General features: G+C 45.3%; 1 protein-coding gene across 3 annotated transcripts in view; it reads right to left on the bottom strand.

The window, feature by feature from the left end:
• Window positions 1-4,775: 4,775 nt before the first annotated feature.
• The window catches only part of ADAMTSL3 (ADAMTS like 3), a 291,781-nt gene continuing 274,152 nt past the window's right edge, over window positions 4,776-22,404 (bottom strand). For all 3 annotated transcript variants that reach the window (XM_083411788.1, XM_083411787.1, XM_083411789.1), the window contains 5 exons: window positions 19,830-20,013; window positions 15,761-15,965; window positions 11,027-11,136; window positions 6,380-6,594; window positions 4,776-5,948 (listed from right to left, as the gene is read on the bottom strand). In XM_083411788.1, the coding sequence (XP_083267914.1) occupies window positions 5,818-5,948; window positions 6,380-6,594; window positions 11,027-11,136; window positions 15,761-15,965; window positions 19,830-20,013 (845 nt within the window). In that variant the 3' untranslated portion in view covers window positions 4,776-5,817. The remainder of the gene's footprint in view (window positions 5,949-6,379; window positions 6,595-11,026; window positions 11,137-15,760; window positions 15,966-19,829; window positions 20,014-22,404) is intronic.

Genomic DNA, 22,404 nt, shown 5'->3' with positions numbered 1-22,404 from the left:
AAATTAAGCACTACAAAAATATCTGGAGAAAATTCCATTTTGCTGAGTTTTCCACCCAACATCAGTGACTGCTGCAGATCTAGAGACTCTGATATTCCTTCTATATTTCCTCACTTTCCTTCAAATACTTGCCAAGGGTGCCAGCTCAACACATTCAGCTCCCTGGGCACATTCAGCGGTTAGAATAGAGGCAGGAAACAGACCAGAAATGTGGATTCGTGCAGCTGAACTGGCTGACAAGGAGTCTTTTGATGTTGCCCTGGATGGGATTTGATGCTGCTTTGAAATCAATGTCTGGTTTGGGTACTTGCCTGCTCTGCCCACCCTGTCAAGGACATAAGAACAGCCTGCTAGATCAGCCCAATGGCCCATTTCGTTCCACCATTCTGTACTCACAGTGGCCAACCAGGTGTCCGGAGGAAGCCTGCAAGCAGGACCTAAGCGCCAGAGCTCTCTCTCCCCTGTGATTTCCAGCAACTGATATTCGGAGCCAATACTGCTTCTGCCTGTGGAGGCTGAGTATAGCCATCATGACCAGTAGCCATTGTCCTCCATTGATTTGTCTAATCTTCTGAAGCCATCCAAGCATAGCTGTCAACCGTCCCTTATTTGGTGGGAAACTCCCTTATCCCAGCGCCGTGTCCCGCTGCTGTCCCTTATTGATGAGATCCCTTAAATTTCCCCGGTTTCAAAGGAAGCAGCTCCTCTCCCTCCCGGCCAAGGAGGAGGGAGGCTCCAACTGTGTTGCTTGGCTGCCCGGCCCACCCCCCTCCGGCCTCTCACCAGCCTCGGCCGCCGGGAGCCCCTCCCCGCCGGGACTGAGGAGCCTTGAGAGGAGAGCGAGGGCAACCATAGAGAAAGCAGTTCAGAGAGAGGAGGCGGCGGCAGGTGTTCCAAGGGCTAACCATAGAGGGGGAAAGCGGAGGAAGGACCGCAAGCACTTCTCCCATAGATTTGTAGTGGTAGACTAGCACAGATGATCTGATCTGCAGGTTTACTTCGGCCGCTATTTCCCCCCCTCTTCCTCCCGCCCCACCTGATGGAACTGAGAGCTGCAGATGGAGCACGAGAGAAAAGATACAGAAGTGCAGCAGCATCTTCATAGCTTGGACTTCATTTTGCATGAAAAGTGATTGCTGCTTGTAGTTATTTAATTGCAGTGTTTCATCAGCTGGTGTCTGGAGCAGCAACCTCTGGAAACGAAGGGCTAAAAACCGGCGCTGCTCTCCCAAATTATCTGGTCCTTTTTAACTTCATATTTCAGCTGGCTGACTAAAAGCCCTTATTTTGGCTGCTGATCCCTTATTTTCGAGGCTGCTGGCCCCTTATTTTCAAATCTGTAAGTTGACAGCTATTCATCCAAGTTGGGAGCACATTCCATAGTTTTAACAATGCACTGCTTAAAGAACCTGAAAAATGCCACTAACAAACCGTTTCCATATAGTAAAAGCAACTGGGATAGCCAAAAGGAGTGTTTATTTTTGTGAATACCAAAGTTAAGCCAGTGAACAAATAATATTAGACATCTTTGCTTAATGTAGCAACAGTGGAATCGGCTACAGAGGACCGTATCCGTCTGCTGCAGCCATCACCCACAGCTATGCTTCCCTAGGACATGCATTTATAACCAAAGTACTAGCAAAACAGGGATGCTAGCAGTTCATTCTTTACAAATATTAAATACAAAATAAAAACATTTAGTAAGTTTCAGTAAACAAGAAAAAAAAAGTTCCAAAATCTTTATTACACACTGTACAAAAAAATATTGCACTTTTAGATCAGGTAATAAATATATACAAAAGTATATTACATGTTTTAATTTAAAAATGGTATAAACAAAGAAGACCCATGGCTGATTTAAAAAGCTTGGGCAGCCAAAGTTAATCATTTTAAAGTTAAGTGCAGGCTCTCTGCACTCCTGCTGACACCAATGTGTTAAAAGGGACAGTTTATACGGGTAGAATCAAGTGGTAAAACTAACACAGCCATCCTTAAAAACTTGCACTTCTCTGAATTTTACAGTGCAGGTCTCCAGCTTAATAATGTGTACAAAAAATACACAGCACACTGGGGTAAAGAATCCATGAAAATGCACACATTACTGAAATTAACAGAAAAAGTGTCAGTTGGGAGAAATCTGGACTAAAACACTGATGAATTTTCATGAGGGTGGTTTTTTTAACAAATGCAGAAATGTGGAAAACTGAACTTGGAAAAATAAGAGAAACCGAAACAGAGAGGCTTACCCATTTCTTACAAGTTCCTCTCTCAGAGCCACCATGTTTGTGCAGTTCTGGTAAAAAAGTTCTGCTAAAAAAAGTTTGGCCTACTATGTTGCGGAAACCAGGCTACTATCTGCAGGGGTTTTCCCCGTCCTCCTCCCCAGCATTTTGAACATTCAAATATGCAATTCTCCCACATGGAAAAACTTTACCTCTTGATTCTACTGACTGCTAAATGGCCCAAGGTGTTTAGCCTCCATATCATTACATTGAGTGGGTATATATTGCTTTTCTTGCTGTCGGCAAAGGCCACGGTTACCCACGTGAAAGGTTTTCTGTACAGCAGCATTAGTTTAATTAGCAGTGAGGCAAAACCAAAACCAAGGTGCATTCATTTTTCCTCTAACATCCTCTGGACAGAAACAAAATCTCTGCTGTTTCTTTTCTGGCCCATCAGCAGAGGGCCCAGTTCAACCAAATTTGCCTTTGGGCATTTATGTAAGAGCAAAGGAGTTGCAAATAAAAAGCAGCCAGTTAAAACTGAAAACAGCAATAACATTTTCTTTTTCTACTAGAGGCTTAACAGTATCAAAAGAGCCCTGATGGAGGCTATCCTCTATTTTGCATTCTGCTTAGTGACCAGTCAGATACCTCCTGGCAAACATTCAAGCTGGGCACAAAGGGACCAAGCTATCTGTGCTGTTCATTTCTCTGTGTCACGTATTCAATGGTACACTGCCTCTTGAGCATGGAGGTTCTACAGTGTTTTCCATGCACCAGAGGTGCCATGGCAAATTTTTGAAGTGTGGGGAGCTCATCACAATAGCCTCCTCGCCTAACCTCTCAAAGGAGAGTCTCAAAATGCAGACAGCTGTCTTCATTATATGCAACTCCCAAAGAGCAGCATAATACAAAATTGATTTGGGTCAGCTGACAATCATAGAACAGTGAGCAAGCAAAGGGTGTGGGATGGTGGTGGTGGTAGAGGTTAAAGGTAAAGGTACCCCTGCCCGTACGGGCCAGTCTTGACAGACTCTAGGGTTGTGCGCTCATCTCACTCTATAGGCCGTGGGCCAGCGCTGTCCGAAGACACTTCCGGGTCACGTGGCCAGCATGACATCGCTGCTCTGACGAGCCAGAGCCGCACACGGAACGCTGTTTACCTTCCCGCTAGTAAGCGGTCCCTATTTATCTACTTGCCCCCCGGGGGGGGGGGCTTTCGAACTGCTAGGTTGGCAGGCACTGGGACCGAGCAACGGGAGCGCACCCCGCTGCGGGGATTCGAACCGCCGACCTTTCGATCGGCAAGCCCTAGGCGCTGAGGCTTTTACCCACAGCGCCACCCGCTTCCCATGGTGGTAGAGGTTAGAGTGTTGTAATTTGATGGGGGATACCTAGGTTTACATCCCCAATTGGCCATGTGGCAGGACTGCAAAGAAGTAAGCTACACTGAATTCAGCAGCACTTAATATTGAATGCACTGGTTTCACTTGCAAAAGATGCTGGCGCTTACCAAGAGATCTATAGCCAGCCAAAATGCAACCTTTAACTTACCATTAGAAATACAAAAAAAGCAAATAAGGTTTCACCATTTAAACTGCTAGGGTGAAGAAGGAACCTTGTCAAAGGAAAGGAAAGAAGTACCCAGCCTTTGATTTTCACCCCCCTCTCTTCCAATTTGTCACAATCCTGAAAGCCACATTATTCATTTGCCAGAGCAAGGAAGCTCCATCAGCTGTACTGGCAGGTGATGTCAGTCCTGGGGAAGCAATCCCCTCATCCCCTTTCCTGGTCCATTATGCATCTCCTCCGCCATGACTTTGTCATGCTGTGAATTTGCCTTATCACCTCACATAAGGCAGCGGACCGCAAATTCCATGGGTGAATTCTGTGTTGTGTGATGTAGTGCTTCTGTCCTGTCCTAAAATAATGTCATTCAATTTCACTGGGAGACTCTGAATTCTAATATTATAGGAGAAAGACGTGTGAACTTTTTGTCTATCCACTTCACATAATTTTATAAACAATTGGGGGGGTGGGTAGGCAATGTGGTACCCCCCAGTTACTGGACTCCAGTGCCCATCAGCAGCAACCAGTATGTCCAATGAAGGGAGTTGCAATGCAACATCAGGATGCCACCAAGTTACCTAGCTCTCTTCTGCCATGTCCCTCTTACAGTGCAGCTCAATAAATATATTGTCTACTCAGAAGTCATTCCAATGGAGTTGAATAGGGGCTTACTCCCTCTTAATTAGGGTTAGGATTGCAGCCTTAGTTGTTGTACCCCACCCTTTTCTAAATTAAGGGCCTTTAAGCCTTCATAAGAAAAATATTTTGACCGCTTGATCATTTGTGCTTCCCCACCCCATGGTACCTTTCCCAGCTCCAGATTTTCCTTTTTGAGACGGGCTGGCCAGAATGGTATACATTATTTCAAATGTGGCTGCATTTATTTATATTTCCATATTGTTTGTATTTTTTCGAGAATCAAAAACTGGCTTCTTGGCAGGCTTTGCACACATAATTTGCACGGCAGAAAAGAGCTACTTGAGGTTGTAGTTTTGCGAATTTACTAGCATGCAATCACTAAATGTATGATAGTCAGGATGAATGGAAACAAATTGAAACTGATACTTAACATATGTCTGTCTCAATGAAGAACAGCTCTTTCTGTTTTGTTTGGTGTCCCCCCCCCCCTTTTTCTTTCTTTCCAATGACTGGAAAAGTATATAGAAGGTTTCTTCAAGGCCAATCCAGCCTGACAGGCACCCTTGGCCCAGAGAACCACTCTCATTTCTCATCTGACCAAGCCGAAGGGGAAACTTCTCAGACCCCGAACGCAAATTCCAAGCTCCCATGTAGAAACCCTCTTGCATCCAGTTTTCACATTCAATGAATCATGCCCTGGCTTTGATCACATTCCCGCAAGGCTGAAGCAGACATTTGGGGAACCTGCCCCCCCGCCCCAAATGACGCCTCGTCGATTAGAAAACAATCCCATAGCAGGTCTGAAAACCATCATGTCAGGTACATTGCCTTTTACTGCAGGCGCTTAAATGAAGGAAGGAAAGCAAAATGGGGATCCGTTCGACAGCTAATCTCAATAAAACAAGACCTGTGACAATGTCCTTTTCTCAAATGCTAAGGAAATGCAGCCTCTGGGGGGAAATATTACAGCTACAGATGGCTGAATCCATATACTTTGAGAATTGTACTGATGTGGATCAAACCAGAAAGGCAACAAGCAGATATGAGTTGTTGCTGCATTTCAGTATTTTTGGAATAGTTGTCAGCAATTGCTAAACTCTAATTGTCTTTATGAGGCAGGGAGCATTACTTGATAGCCAATGAATCACTTGCAACCCCATTAAAACTGATGTTTCCAACACCATCAAAGCTTAAGTTGCAACAGGGCTATTGCCTGGCGGGTAGGAGTCGAGGAGAGAAAATAGAAAACCCTGTTTGGACTATCCATAGCATGTTCTATTCATCCATTTCCCCTTCCCCACCACATGTTCTTGGTTGATTGTCTATATTGTCCAGAGCAGGCTGGATTGAAACAACATTCTCTTCGCGGGATATCTTCACTGCGACATCATGAACTTCCCACAGAAGGGTAATGCTCTTCACATGACTGACAACACCTTTGTTTGTAGATGTCTATCATGCATAATTTTAGCTGCTTTACAAATGTACAGTAGTGAGTTGTATCCTTGCATTCGCCTTCTGAAAAATACATTGAAATGCAACAAGAATGAAAAAGGGCAGTTACAGCATCTCATCTCGGGCAAATGCGAACGGGAGAGCTAGATAATGTTCACATCCTTTCTCCTTCCCTCTCAGGTCTTGCACAACAACACTATGGGCAGGATACTCTGCTGGCTGCTCTGAACGAGTTGCATTCAACGGCCAGGGGTCCAGTCCGTTGCACTAACTTGAGCCTATCTTGGGAGTTGTTTTGCATTTTAGTTCTTCAGAATCAAACCCTCTGCTGAACTGGGGCAGGCCAATGTCGCACCATTGTATTGTGTGGGAGGTTGGGGTTTGGTTGACGGCTTATCATGTTCATTACGGAACTAAGAGTTCAGCGCCACTGTCTACATGCAATTGCCACAAGTGACCGGAGAGTTCAAAAATGGAAATAAACGTTTACATACTGTCACAAGAAGTGACATTGCAGTGTTTCCAGGTCACTGGTCTCTTCCTCCAGGCGCACGACGGATCTCCTACAGGCCTCTTATTTCTCCTGTGTATGCAGCTGACTTGCCGCGATTGGAATCCGCTTCCACAATCTACAGTGCACGGTCGCCAAGGGCCCGCCCTCCAGTACACGTCACATTTGTCTGTAGAGCAGTTTCTTCTCATCAATGGCCTGCAGAAAGGTGGGGTGGGTGGGAGAAAAGCCCCCAATAAAATGTTGTTTGAGACTGAATCCGATGGTCGATGTTATTTAGGACGGAACGTCACTACAAACGTACTAGAAGCCTACAGGCAAAATAATCCTCTGCATAGTTCCAGGTCAATATGTGAAATTCAGTCTCACAACCACCACTCTGGTTCTGAGCTGTCAATGGTAGAATTCCCCTTTCTTTTTCCCCCCTTTCTTTTTTTTTGCAAGTAAATTTTTATTAATATTGCTCATTTATACATAAGAACAAATACAAAATTTATACCATAACTTGCGCGTATCACATCAAATCAACAAATCAAAAATACAACACAAAATTCTTTTAGGCTCCACCGAGCCGTAGACTTCGTTCCACACTTTTGGTAAGTATCAGATAAATTTGTATTCACGTATTTTATCGTTTTAATCCTGTATCATTTTCTGTTAGAGTTAATTCAGCCCCGCCAGTGTTGTCTGAAAATTAGTTCCAAGATAAGTCAAATATTTATTCCAATTGTCATGAAATTTCTGTTCGTCTTGATCCCTTAATCTTCCTGTTATTCTAGCGAGCTCGGCATAATTTATCAACTTAACCTGCCAATCACTTATACTGGGTTTAACTTCTGTTTTCCAGTTTTGCGCTAACAAGATTCTTGCGGCTGTAGTGGCATATAAGAATAGTATCTTATCTTCTTTTTTAATTTCTTTACCCATCATTCCTAACAGAAAGGCTTCAAAAAAGAAAGAAAGGTAGAATTCCCCTTTCAGTTGGGGCAGTCCTATCATGAGCCATGCTGAGCAAAAGTGACTCAGGTGGCAGATTGTGGTGGCAGCGGCCTGTTCCCCTCACGGCACTACAAATCCCATAGTTCCCTGGGAAGAGGGATTATGTGTTAAACCGGTCTGGGAATTGCAGCTCTTTGAGGCAAATGGGGTCTCCTAACAACTCCAGGCAGGAACTTCTCTTAAGAGCCTTTTAGGCTGAAGAGTAGGGTAAAAATGTGCAAATAGATAATCCATAGCCTGGAGTTTTGTTTTATTTCTGCCACAACCCCACTACAAACAATAAATCCTACTGTGTCATTGGGCAAACTTTGACATTTATCCCAATCCCTATCTTTCTCCATGTAAAATACAGAGGGTATTGGGTTCAAGCAGATTTTCATAGGAGAGCAGTAGCATCTACTCAGCTGGTGTGGGAGGGGCACGATTCCTGGCTTTTGACTTGCCCTAGGGATGCACGTGGCACTGTGGGTTAAACCACAGAGCCTAGGACTTGCTGATCAGAAGGTCAGCAGTTCGAATCCCCGCGATGGGGTGAGTTCCCATTGCTCGGTCCCAGCTCCTGCCAATGTAGCAGTTTGAAAGCACATCAAAGTGCAAGTAGATAAATAGTTACTGCTCTGGTGGGAAGGTAAACGGCATTTCTGTGCTCTGCTCTGGTTCACCAGAAGCAGCTTAGTCATGCTGGCCACATGACCCGGAAGCTGTCTGTGGACAAACGCTGGCCCCCTTGGCCTATAGAGCGGAACGTGCGCCGCAACCTTAGAGTGGTCTGCAACTGGACCTAACAGTAAGGGTTGCTGAGGCAAGGATGAAGGGCTACCCCTATGCTATCCATATAATCAGTTATCAGTAATCAATATATTCATATATGCTCACACATAATCAGGGCTTACAGTATTTTATAATCCATTTTGAATCAAAGGGAAGCTGTGCCTTAGTTAACTGCAAACTGCTTGAAACAGCAAAATTAGGAGCCGACCTTTCCCCTACAAACATCCGTGTACCCTGGACAAGGGGAAGACATGAATCAGAGATTCTGGTACAAAATCCCCTCAGATACAGGCTAAATTAATCCACAGAACAGGAAGAGCAAAACCACAAAATCTCCAAAACTCCCTATCCAGTCATAACTAGGGGAGAGGTTAGACAGAGTGTCACTGCAAGCAACGGAAAGCAGAACTCTGTGCTTGACCAGTGCTTGACCAGGAGCTGGAAGCATGGCAAGATGCTTGCTAATTGGCTAATTTTCGCTGGCGATATCGTGACTGGCTCATGGTTGTCTCATGATCTATGATTTGCTGTGATCTGCTCAGGTATAAAGACCTCTGGATTTCTGTCAATCGGGGTCCCAGTTCCTTTCGGAAGAGATTCCAAACAGGGTCCTTATTGCCTGGCAATAAACTTCACCTTCTAATTCTCCATTGCTGAGTCTGCCTGGTCCTTATTGACGCCAAGAGAGTACCTGCTTACGTTCACGTGCTTCAGTACCTTTACCTTTACCTGGCTTTCCGATTTGCCCTGGGGGCAGAGAACATGCAAGCCACACCCACAGCTTGGCAGGGCACCTTGTTATCTCCCTGTGATTACTAAGATGGAAAACTGCAATGGTTCAGCCACTGGTGGCCAAGCAGGCAATCCTTTGTCCTGCTTCTTACCCCTGAATGTATCATGAGGTTTCTCAAGCACTGCTCCTCACTAGATCCAAAAATAAAGTGGCCTGGTGGTGATGGTTTATTCACCTACCTCCCAAACGAGCTCAGAGCAGCAAACACAACAACAATAAAACTTACCGTACTTTCTTTTAAAAATGAAAACAAGTGATCACAGAGCTGCCAGGGAACACTGCCTCCTGCCATCAAATGCCTCGGTAAACAGGAATGCTCTTAAATTTCTAAATTTACATTTAAGTGTGTCAGATGTTCTGTCTCCGCTTTTACAATTTCCCTGCAAGTTTGCTTACCTCTGCAGTAACATTGGCAGCCAAATCACAGGAGAACATCAACAGTCCTTCTGATGTTGACCAGGTCTACTTTGGACGGCCAGTGAAGAACTACAAAGAGCCTGGCTAGAATCAGCTCTGCCAGGCTGGAAAAATCTTGACTGTACCCTGCGGTTCTGGAGATAGCTACACTCTGAGAGATGTTGGGCAAGAGCCCTATGTCATCCCGGTAGATGCCAGGAGGATGGAGACCCAAGAGAGCAGCTATACTTGCCTTTGTGCACTTGGGGGTGGGGCGGACTCTTTTCAGTCTATTGGTCACATTCACTTCTGGTCAGCCTTCTGAAGACCATTTTCCAGTGGTGGGCAGAACCAGAGGTGAAAGTAGGCAAAACAAAGAACTCATTTCTACATTCCCTCTATTCCACATCCAGGCAGGAGAGAGCTATAATCAGAGTTCAATGACATATCCCAGCCTGGCAAAAACACTCAAGGAAGGTGTGAAGCAAGGGCAGTGAGGGATGTGGTCTAGGGAGAATCGCAGGGTCAGAAAGAGAGGCCTGGGGGCTGCATTTGGCCTTCCAGTCGCAGATTTCTGTTTAATTACTGATGTTTTGAGAGTTAATTTTATTGTGTACAGAGGGACCTTGGGTTGCGAAGGGCTTAGTTGTTGGACAAATTGGCTCCTGAACACCGCAAACCCAGAAGTAAGTGTTCCGGTTTGTGAACATTTTTTTCGGAAGCTGAACATCCGACGTGGACTCTGACTGAGTGCAGGAAGCTCCTGCAGCCAACTGGAAGCAGCACCTTCGTTTTCAATTGGTTTCAAGAGTCGAACGGACTCCCAGAATGGATTAAGTTTGAGAATCAAGGTAAAGGTAAAGGGACCCCTGACCATTAGGTCCAGTCGTGGCTGACTCTGGGGTTGTGGTGCTCATCTCGTTTTATTGGCCAAGGGAGCTGGCATACAGCTTCCAGGTCATGTGGCCAGCATGACTAAGCCGCTTCTGGCGAACCAGAGCAGCACATGGAAATGCCGTTTACCTTCCTACCTGTTTATCTACTTGCACTTTGATGTGTTTTCGAACTGCTAGGTTGGCAGGAGCAGGGACCGAGCAACGGGAGCTCACCCCGTCATGGGGATTCGAACCGCTGACCTTCTGATCAGCAAGTCCTAGGCTCTGTGGTTTAACCCACAGCGCCACGTGCATCCCTGACTGTACTAATATATCCTAATAGATTACTGAATATTACTTTATTGATATAAGGTGTTCCATTATAAAGTTATGTTTTATTATGGCTTTATTACAACTTTCTGTATTGCATCAGATTATTGTAAGGTGTGTGTTCTTTGTTGTATATTTTGTTGCTGCATAGTAATATAGAAAGGTGGCATACAAATTAAAAGTGAAATGAAATGAAATTTCCAGCTTCCGTCATTACTTCAGCTCTTGGAGGACAGCCTGCTGCTAACAGAAGAAGAAAAGGCTCCAATTCTGATTTAGGAGTGGTAGTTATGGCAAGCAGCCATAACCTAACTAAACATCAAAGGGGCTGCGCAAGGGTGGCAAGATGAGGCAGCCACTGACCCAGAACTTCCCAGCAGCATCTGTTAGAAATACTGTGTGACGCAACATCTGCTGGAAGTGTTAAAAGTGGTAACGGGCTATTCCTATCAGATGGCAACTGTACCTGCTCGTTTCATCGCACAGCGAGTTCGATACCACGGATCCGTTCCAATGCTGACACTGAACAAGGCGATGCTGCAAGCCTACTCCGCGACCTCTGCATTGGCCTGTGCACTGAAAAGGAAGGGGATAAACAACACCAGTCAGAGACACGGAGATCTGCACCTTCCGGTACAAGATGCAAATAGTTAAACCTTGTGTGGCAGGTACCCATTGGGGCTGGTAAGGTGGAAGACAGGGAGCCCAGCAGCAGGGGCAGCCAGAGGCTAATGGTCAATGACAGGTGAAGCTGACTAGTTGTAGTTTTATCCCCATCCCAAACAGCCTTGGTCCAGTATACCTGAAGGAGCGTCTCCACCCCCATCGTTCTGCCCGGACACTGAGGTCCAATGCCGAGAGCCTTCTGGCAGTTCCCTCGCTGCGAGAAGCCAAGTCACAGGGAACCAGGCAGAGGGCCTTCTCGGTAGTGGCACCCGCCCTGTGGAAAGCCCTCCCATCAGATGTCAGAGAAAAACAACTACCAGACTTTTAGGAGACATCTGAAGGCAGCCCTGTTTAGGGAAGCTTTTCATGTTTACTGGACTACTGTATTTTAATATTCTGTTGGAAGCTGCCAAGAGTGGCTGGGGAAACCCAGCTTGATGGGCGGGGTATAAATAATAAATTATTATTATTATTATTATTATTATTGTCTTCCCCAGCTGAATTCTACAAGGGCAACACTAAGGAGGAGAAAAGCAGACAGCCAAGGCCATCCCCTCTCCCCCGGACTTGACATAGGACAGGCATAGGCAAACTCGGCCCTCCAGATGTTTTGAGACTACAATTCCCATCATCCCTGACCACTGGTCCTGTTAGCTAGGGATGGTGGGAGTTGTAGTCCCAAAACATCTGGAGGGCTGAGTTTGCCTATGCCTGATGTAGGACATAGATAAGAAAGCACATCAGGCCATTGGGCCTTGTAGCTTAGTGTTGTCTGCCCTAATCTGGCTGACAGCCACGCTCCAGGGTGCCAGTCAGGAGTCTTTCCTTGGGACCTTTTGCATGTGAAGCCTAATGAGTTAAAGGTAAAAGTAAAGGACGCCTGGATGGTTAAGTCCAGTCAAAGGTGACATATGGGGTGTGGCGCTCATCTTGCTTTTAGGCTGAGGGAGCTGGCATTTGTCCGGACAGATTTCCAGGTCATGTGGCCAACATGACTAAACTGCTTCTGGCACAACGGAACACTGTGACAGAAGCCAGAGCGCATAGAAATGCTGTTTACCTTCCTGCCGCAGCGGTACCTATTTATCTACTTGCACGGGCATGCTTTTGAACTGCTAGGTTGGCAGGAGCTGGGACCGAGCAACGGGAGCTCACTCTGTTGTGGGGATTCGAACTGCCGACCTTCTGATCGGCAAGCCCAAGAGGCTCAGTGGTTTAGACCACAGCACCACCTGCATCCTGGTACTAATGAGCGTCCTTGATGGTCTCTTTACTTCCAGTAACAGAAGTGAGTGGCTGCAATTCACTCGTGGTGGGAGGGACCTAACCTGAACCTGGGAGAAATGTCACAATAGCAGCGAGGCTTGTCCTTCCATTGCTAACAGTAACACCTTGGATTGGTGCATTGTGGCACTGGGTACAAGCCTATCCCCTTCTGCATACGAAGCAGATGCCTCACCCTTCCTATCTAGCCTAATATCACCCACTCTGGCTGGAAGTGACCCTCCAGGACCTTAGTTGGAGAAAGGTCTTTCCAAACACCTGAGATACAGCGTCAGAGGTCTTCTGTATGCAGAAGACCATCCATTCTGCCATTGATTGACAGTTCTATCCCTCCCACAGCACAGCCTCTCGCTACTGTTCCAGGAGAAGCCCAGGGAAGGGTTGCTCTTTTTCTCTCCCCCCCCCCTTCCCTGCCCCCCCCCCCCCCGCTGGGCTCTTGCTGTCACAATTAATTCAACAGCAATATTAGAAGTCAAATATTTGGCTGTGGTTTCCATGGTGTGGTGTTATGTTATGATTAGCGCTGAAAAAATATTTCAGCAGAATATCTCATCAAAGTGGCTGAAACAAAAGATAATAATAATCTTGGCACGGGCTGCCATCTAAGCACTTTGCTGCTCAGAGGGGAGTTCTCACGGGATGGAGCCAAACGCTCCGAGTCGCTGAGTAAGGCCCCCGGACAGCCACTCGTTTTCTGCAGCAGCGGCACGTCTCGTTGCTTCCCCGCGCTCCAAACGGCCAGCTGCAAAGCACCGTGGCCAACAGATACTGTGCAAAAACCCCACCTGTCTTTCTCAGCTCTCTGGCTGAGAATCAGGGCCGCTCAGAAGGCCCAGGTTTGCGTCAAGGGCTTCCAGCTGCTGAACACCCAGAATAAAGGTCCTGGCTCAACTTTTCCGTGTGCCTTTTGCAAATGCAACATGAGAACGGGCCTTTTCCAGTGGTGGCTCCCTGCTTGTACAGTCATACCTCGGGTTACAAACGCTTCAGGTTGTGCGTTTTCGGGTTGTGCACCGCAACGAACCCGGAAGTACCGGAACGGGTTACTTCCGGGTTTCAGCGCATGTGCAGAAGCGCCAAACCGCAACCCGCCAAATCGCAACCATGTGCTTTGCACATGCGCAGAAGCGCCGAATCGCAACCCGCGCGTGCTCAGATGCGGAGCTGCGTGTTGCGAACGTGCCTCCCGCACGGATCACGTTCGCAACCCGAGTGTTCACTGTAGAGTGCTCTCCCCAGAAAGGCTTGCTTGGTGCAATCATTACTCATCTTTAGGCACAAGGCTAAAACATTTCTCTCAGTATACAAATTTATATACAGTGGTGCCTCACAAGACGAAAAGAATCCGTTCCGTGAGTCTCTTCGTCTAGCGGTTTTTTCGTCTTGCGAAGCAACCCTATTAGCGGATTAGCGCTATTAGCGGTTTAGCGGCTATTAGCAGCTATTAGCGGCTATTAAAGGCTTAAGGGATTAGCGGATTAGCTGCTAAAAGGCTATTAGCAGCTTAGTGCCTTAGAAAAAGGGGGTGGGGAGCGGAAAAAACCCCCCCAGGAATCGCAAGACATTTTTGTCTTGCGAAGCAAGCCCATAGCAAATTCGTTTTGCGAAGCACCTCCAAAACGGAAAACCCTTTCGTCTAGCGGGTTTTCTGTCTTGCGAGGCATTCATCTTGCGGGGCACCACTGTAATACTAATAATGTTTTTTTTTCTTTGTTTGTTTATATACTGTAAGATGCCTTTAATTACCAACATCATTTCATTCTTCTTATAAACCTCTTCTGATGTTTTTGTTTTACAATCAAGCAGTGTATAGGAAATAAACAATAACACATTATTATTATTTTTTAAAAAACCAGTCTTCAAAATTCATAGAAGTTGAGGGAAATACCTGCGTTAGTTGCTATCTTCTAGCCTAATGTACCTCATAGGGCTGATGTGAAGATTGTACACAGCCGCAAGTTTCTTGAAGGAATCTTGAGATGTAATGGCGTTTAAGGTATCTGCCTCCCTTCCTCCTGAATTTCACCATGCTTTGAGCCTGGCTTTGAGTGTTGGACTAGGACCTGGGAGACCAGGGTTTGAATTCCCACTCAGCCATGAAGCTCACTGGGTGTCCTTGAGCCACTCACCATCTCTTAGCCTAACCTACCTCACAGGGTTGTTGTGGGGATGAAATGGGGAGGAGGAGAAGCATGTAATAAATAAAATAAAATATCCCCAAACACTTTTTCACCTTAGCGTGAGTTGGTCAAATGCCTGGGTTCTAAGCCACTACCTAAACACAGAATGTATCATTGCTTGTCTTTTCCCTGTGATGACGCCTTATCTCTGCCCCCCTTCCTCCAATCCTTGATCCTCTTTTTATTTTTCTGCTGAAACGCACAGGGATTGTGCCTGTTGGTGTATTATATTATTATTTTTTCGGTCCATCCTGTTTAATTTCCTTTAAAGAAATCCTCAAACAAACAAAACACAACTGCTAAAATACAATAAAATGAGTGCATATGAAGTGTGGGATGTGAAACACAAGAGCATTCAAGTACAACATTCCTAGAGTTGGAATGTTTACACATGGGGAGGAATGCTTGTCCAGCCAGCAGGTAAACTTCCTGTTTCCTTCTGGGCTGGGACAGACTTCCTCTGCATGTGACTAGAGGTGGGTGTGGTCTCACCTGTGCAGGTAACGACAAAAGCACAGGGCAGGGCAGCCATCTCTCTCTCTTTTTGACTACATGCATCGAAGAAGCAACATCTGCTTAGCCAAAGATGCTCTCTTGGCTCCAGCCAAGAAAGGACTAAGGCACTGTCTTCTTATGAGATAGTTTCCAGGTATATGTTACTTTTCTAAGCTAAGTCTGCCTTCTGGGATCCTATTGTGAACAGAATGATATGTGAGTAAACCTTTTTATACTTTTACAGAAGACTGTGCCGTGTCTTATCTTTTATGAGGGAATAAGGGGAAAATACCAGAACAGTTATTATAGAGGCTTTAGCGAGCCTGAGCAAACGCATCCGCTGCAAGTTTAAAAGGGGGAATGTTACTCTGCTAAATTGTGAACTTGTTAACACAAGTTGGAAAGGCTATTATCAGACAATATATCCTCTCCTGCACCCCTGAACATTCCCACATGAAGCGTTTCTGCTGGGCCGTATTCAATGAGGCTTGTGTAGGAAACCTCACTGGAGGCTATGTGGTGGGTGTAGACAGAAGTCCACCTATTAATGAGTCAATCAACAGGTAATTAATTACCTGGCCCCATGGATGAATAAGCCATTCCGTACACGAATGTCCCACACAAGGTTTCCTTTCCAAAGGATGCTCTTTGTGTGTGCAAGCAGACAGAGGCAACGTTACAGCAGTACCATTGGCTCTGACCTGCTTGCAGATTCTCTGCCGGTGGCGGAACCCGTTGCCACATGAAGCTGAGCACTCAGACCAGGCACTCGTCATCCACCTGCAGAGAGAAAATGTTAAAGCAGAGACAAAAACCCAGAAGTAACAACAGTCACATCATAACAGAGAGAGTGAGAGCGAGAGAGCACTATGGGCTATCTGTTGTGACTTCAGATGTCAGGATGGTTAATGTCCATGGCAGCTATATGGTAAATCCATGATAGGTAAAGGTAAAGGGACCCCTGACCATTAGGTCCAGTTGTGGCCGACTCTGGGGTTGCGGGCTCATCTCGCTTTACTGGCCGAGGGAGCCGGCATACAGCTTCTGGGTCATGTGGCCAGCATGACTAAGCCACTTCTGGCGAACCAGAGCAGTGCACGGAAATGCCGTTTACCTTCCCGCCGGAGTGGTACCTATTTATTTACCTGCACTTTGACGTGCTTTTGAACTGCTAGGTGGGCAGGAGCAGGAACCGAGCAACGGGAGCTCACCCCGTCACGGGGATTTGAACCGCCGACCTTCTGATCGGCAAGACCTAGGCTCTGTGGTTTAACCCACAGCGCCACCCGCGTCCCAAATCCATGATACCTATTGGCTATATGGAATCTCAGATTCACAGGCCACATCAACAGTACATATTTAAAGCACTATCCTACCATTTTAACCAGTCTGGGAGCTGTCATTTGCCAACGGTGATGAGTGTTGCTAGAAGGCCCCTCTTCCCCCCACAGAGCTACAATTCCCAGGCAAGTTTTACAATCAATCCTTCTTCATGGGGAGCTCTGAGAACTGTAACTGAGAGGAATGGTTGTCTCCTAACAACTCCCGGCACCCTAATAAACTACAGTTCCCAGGATTCTTTTGGGCGGTGGGGAAGCCATTTAAAGTGCTTTAAATGTATGCCGAGAGTGTGGCCTATGACTCTGAATACCAGTTGCTGGGGAGAGGACTACAGTGGTACCTCGGGTTACAGACGCTTCAGATTACAGACGCTTCAGGTTACAAACTCCGCTAACCCAGAAATAGTACCTCGGGTTAAGAACTTAGCTTCAGGATGAGAACAGAAATTGCACGGCGGCGGCACGAGGCCCCATTAGCTAAAGTGGTACTTTGGGTTAAGAACAGTTTCAGGTTAAGAATGGACGTCCAGAACGAATTAAGTTCTTAACCCGAGGTACCACTGTACTGCACTCCCTATACTGCCTGTGGGCTTCTCAGAGGCATCTGGCTGGAAGTGATGCAAACCAGATGCTGGACTTGATTGGGTTTTCATCTGATCCAGTGGAGCTCTTCTGCCAGATCGTTAGCACACCAAGGACCTGTGGCCCAATGTACGCCACAGTGCCAGAAATCTGGTTCAAATGGCTGTACATGCAATGCTGTACAAGTAAGGCTTTGTGTGTGTTTATGTCTATTCGTTGAATGACCAGCACATTTAAACAGCACTGGCGTGTTGCAGGGAGAGGCAGCGGCTGCAGTTTTCTGAAGGCAGCTGCACTGCATTCACTGGGGTGGAGTGGGGAGGACAAGCAATGAGATTGTGGCAGCATCAGGCAGGTTTGCACACACTTGCAGGGCCACCGCGACCAGCCCAGATTTCCCTGGACCTTGCTGTGTTGCCTTGCCCAGTCCCGTCCCAGCAATCAGGAGTGCTGCTACCAAGATGCTGCTGCCACCAGCATCACTCTGATTGCCCCAATGCACCATTGCTGCATTTAAACCTGGTTGAATTTGCTCCTGGTTTCTCACTGAAGGCATTCTGCTCTCTCAACAGCTATTAGCCACAGTGATTAAGAAAATGGCATATCCATGCTCATAAAAATGCCGCTATTTGATGGACTCTTTATTGGATATCATCATCATCATCATCATCAATCAACTGCCTTCCCTACACATCTCAAGTTAATGTACAAAGTGCAATTAAAACAGCTAAACTCAGTTAAAAGCAACACAGAAATTAACAGCAGGTAAATTTAACACAATACCAAGTAAGGACACCAGTGGCAAAGACCTTTTCATCCAGCTGGGAATGATTGTCAATGTAGCAAACAGGGGAGGGGATATCTGTCAATTTTCATTTCTCATTTTACCAATGTTAAATTCTGCTTCTCATGAAAAATTGCCAGCATTTTATTGTGCATTTCTTCCAACGCACGTTTTTGTATGCAATTTTGCAAAATAAACACTTCCCCCCATTATGGTTTTTTTTTTTTTTTTTGCATATTATTATCATTTGGATATTCATTTTCATGCACGCTTTCTGCTAACATATCCATTTTTTGTACACATTTGTTGCTGTTGTTGTTGAACTGCTTTGCAAAATGCAGAGAACACAAATTTTGAAAGGTGGCTGTGTGCTGTGGTTCACATATTGTTTTGGGAATTGTTAAGTGAGTATGTTTGCATGAAAATGTGGATCAAGCATAATTTCTCCTGCATCCCTCCTAGCTAGGTACCAAGGGCAAACGTTCTATTGCCAAAGCTAATATTAGCTGTAGGTAAGGGGGCTGTTACTGAGACCACAGCAGGGGAGGAAAGGGTAAAACGTCTCTTTTCTGTGTGCCGCAGTCCAGCCTGCTGTGATTGTTTTGTATAAAACCCTGATGTGGTTGCAAAAGACATGCTTAATATCACATGTAGTTTGGCCCTCCCTTTGTGTAGTGAGAAAACACCCAGAACTGATCTGAACTGAGCCTGGTTTGCAGTTTCTCACAGCTTTGAGACACAAAATATGATTGGCATATTAAAATTCAACTTGGCTGAGGCTCTGCTGAAAACATTCAGCAGGGGGAGGGGCGAACCGAGAGGGATTTGTCCCACTTCACCTGCGGTGTTAGTCCAATTTCCTCCTGGCTGCACAATTTGCATGACATATGTATATATCTGCAGACTGAATGCTGGGTCCTGCTGTCAGTCTTCCCCTTTCCTCCCATGCTTCAGTTTATCTGGCTACCCTTTTCTTCTAAAATTGTTTTAAGCAGCACATTTGTTTATCCATTTGTCCTCTACTCTATTTAAAAACAGCACTACAGATGTTTTTAAACCGCCTGAAAAATTGCTTTGGGCATTGGCAGGCAGGGGTGGGTTTCCGACTACACTGGCACTAGCCAGTGCATACTTTCCAAAAGCAGATCTTCTCCATTAATGGTCCAACGTAATTAAAACCAGCTTTTTAAGAGCCCAAATTGGACCTTGTCAACAATGCAGTGAAGTTCCCTTTCCTACCCTTAACACAGTACACATGCACCCCATATTCTCCTGGTGGCATCTCTAATATTTTGCTATCCCTTCCACCCCAAAAACCCATTTGGAATTAATATTAAGGCTCATCCATCACTTTTCTGAAGGTTGCAACTCCCTGTTGATCTTCAGGTGCTTGACAAAGACCACTCTATTCCAGCAGACATTTTAAGGAAATGTTGATTAAGAAGTATCTATCTATCTATCTATCTATCTATCTAATAAATGACGTTCAGACACTAACATTGTAATTTGATAGTAAACAAAAACAAAAAAGTTGAAACAAATAAATGACCTTTTTAAACAAAAATAGATAAAATACTGGAAGAAACAAGAAATGGGAAGTGCATACCCTTTTGTGTAAAAAGGAAAATGAATTAATCTGAGACATTTGGCTTGGAAGATTGGGAAAATAGTGCCTAACAGAAAGCAGATCAATTGGATGTCATTCTAGAATGAATATTTTGAATAAATTCCTTTAGACAGAACATAAAATCGGAAGTCCTTTTTATTTTTCCTCTTTTTATTTTTTCTGTTCTGTTCTTTTTTTGTTTTCCTTTGGTGTTTTCTCTTTCTCTCCCTGTTTTTGTTTTTATTTAGATTAATTTCTGTCATTCACTGCATTATGAAAAAGCTTTAATAAGATCATCATCATCATCATTATTTTTTAAAGGAAGTGTATACCTGGCAGGGCAATCGTGGGCGTTGCAGGACTGGTAATTTACAGTTGGCTTCTGACTCTCGTCGCACAATGTCAGGTTCACTTCTTCCTCCTTCGCACCCACACACAGCAGCTTTCGGAACTGGGTTCCTGAGTTCCCACAAGTAGCAGAGCAAGTATTCCAGTCGCCAAGCTGCCATCTATACTCTGTTAAAAGCAGGAGAGAAAGCAACAGGTAAACAAGAGTAGAAGTTACAGGTTGCACCTCAAATATAACGTCAGCTTTGTTGGGTATGAGCAACCTTGCACGCCTCCAGTCAGCAGAGGACAGGGTTGAAATTAATAGATAGGGAAAATACACTTTGTGGTTTCCTGCCCAACTCTTGCTCCTTGCACCCCCTCTTATGAAATAGCCATGAAATTAGCTTCCACCACGTAGGCTTAGAATGCGAAACCATCCTTGTAAATATAAACTTCTCGGCCTTCCCTGCGTGCTGGATACTCTGCGTAAGGAGGGAACGTTCCTGGAGTCTCATCAAAGGCTCAGGTCGTTAATCACGTTGGAGGACTCGACTGGAGGAATCACTCGGTCGAACGCAAGTCCGACAATGTGGAGCCCCTCGATTGTTCCACACAGCCAAAATGTGGGTCTAGACGAGCAACATTTGTGGCAATGGGACCCTGTAGCATGTTGCGGGGGGGGGGGGGATGCATGGAGTGTTGCCCTGCCACCATTTTGCTATTCTGGACAGCTAAGGATGTAAACAGCTGTTCTTTTCCATTCTGTATCCATCGCCTGCTGCATTGCCATCTGCCGAAAGCTACGTGATGTGCAGTGCATTTCTTTTTCTGGGGGTACGCAGGGGTACCCCTTAACATTTTGTGAATCTAAGTTTGGCCTCATTGAGGGGCAGTATTTCAATATGAGTAGGAAAATGAGAGTACCCCTAAACATTTCTTAAAGAAAAAAAGCACTCGTTATTTGTCTGTCTGCTGTGGCAAGATTTCTTAAACTTATGCAATTTACATAATTAATTGCCACTGCCATTATGTTATTCTATTTCATTCATTTCAGCGCAAAGGAAACACAAAGCAAATGGAGGGAGCACAATCAATTATATATCGTTTGCAGGCTGCAAGCGATGAAGAAAAGCGATTCCCATTCCAGAAGGGGGGCGAAAAAGCAAACATGGGCAATTTCTGTTCCCATTTCTTATTTCGCCGAAATTCTCTGACACCCCTATGTACCACATACATCTCTTCTACTGGAGCACATCGTCATATCACCATAACCAGCTAGCATCATTACATTACTTTAAAAAAAAGGAAAAAAAAGAATCTGGATTAGTTTAATAACTGTCTACTAAAACAAAAACATTGCTCCCCTATTAATTCTGTGCATTAGGGAGTGACAGTCTCCAGCAAAAAGCCCCTTTAAAAAAACTGGGTTACATTTCAAAATGATCCCACCCTGCCCCCTTTCAGACATAATTTAGAAGATGAAGTACGATGCAATGTTGACAGATTTCTATGCAAGCACAGAAGTCGCAAGGTTGCTTTTTCTTTTTCCTTTTTTGGTGAGGGGGGTGGGGAGCTGGTCCCATAACATCCAAGAATAATTGATCGCTCCCAGCTGTGTCCACAGTCTCATTCCCGCAGCACATAATGAATTCTTTAACTTATTGGGTTTTCAGTGATTCCTTATTACTTCTGGCTTTCTTAAAATAATACAAAAGAACCCTTTTCAAAGCAGAAATGGTTAAAATTTACTGAGTGCAAGTGTGACTGAAATATTGTATTATATTTATTTTGCCATGAAGATACAGCATAGGGGTTCTCTCCAAACACCCACTGTGCTGCAAAAACCACCCCGTAGCAATATTTCAGACATGTAAGGTGCTCAAATAATGAATCTCCATGACACAACGCATGCTCTCAAGACAGCCAATGCCCAAGATTGGGAAAGAATGGGCTTTTCAGATAGTATCAGCCGCAGTCGCCTCATAAAAGAATTCAAGGACTGTACTACACATTACTATTGTTTATGCAGACATTTTGGACTACAAATCCCATCAGTCTTAGCCAGAATGGCCACCAGTCAGGCATGATTGGAGTTGTAGTCCAGGAACATCTGGAGAGCACAAAGTTGAAGAAGGCTGGTTTGGCTTTATATACAATCCAGTTTAATGACGGGGAAGGAGACACTCCTAGCCTAACAAGATCATGCCATAGAGGCTGGTCATAATGAAGCAATTAGGAGAGAATGAGACAGAGCGAAGCCAGTCTCAATGTCAGCCCCGTCTTCTGTTTTGCCCTAACCGGGGACAGCCATTGTGGTGCCCTCCAGATGTTGCTGGACCACAGTTCCCATCATTCCTGACCATTGGTCATGGCGGCTGGGGCTAGAGGGATTTGGAGTCCAACATCTGGAGTCCATCAAGTTAGCTACCTCTACCCTAAGCTATAAAACATGGGAAGTCTCAAAATGCTTACAGCAGATTCTTATGTTGCCTTATGTTGTACAGTGGTACCTTGGGTTACAGGCGCTTCAGGTTACAGATTCCGCTAACCCAGAAATAGGACCTCGGGTTAAGAACT

The sequence above is a fragment of the Podarcis tiliguerta genome (assembly GCF_965153285.1).
Source record: "Podarcis tiliguerta genome assembly, chromosome: 14".
NCBI lineage: Eukaryota > Metazoa > Chordata > Lepidosauria > Squamata > Lacertidae > Podarcis > Podarcis tiliguerta.
This window is presented reverse-complemented; position numbering and strand designations above follow the sequence as displayed.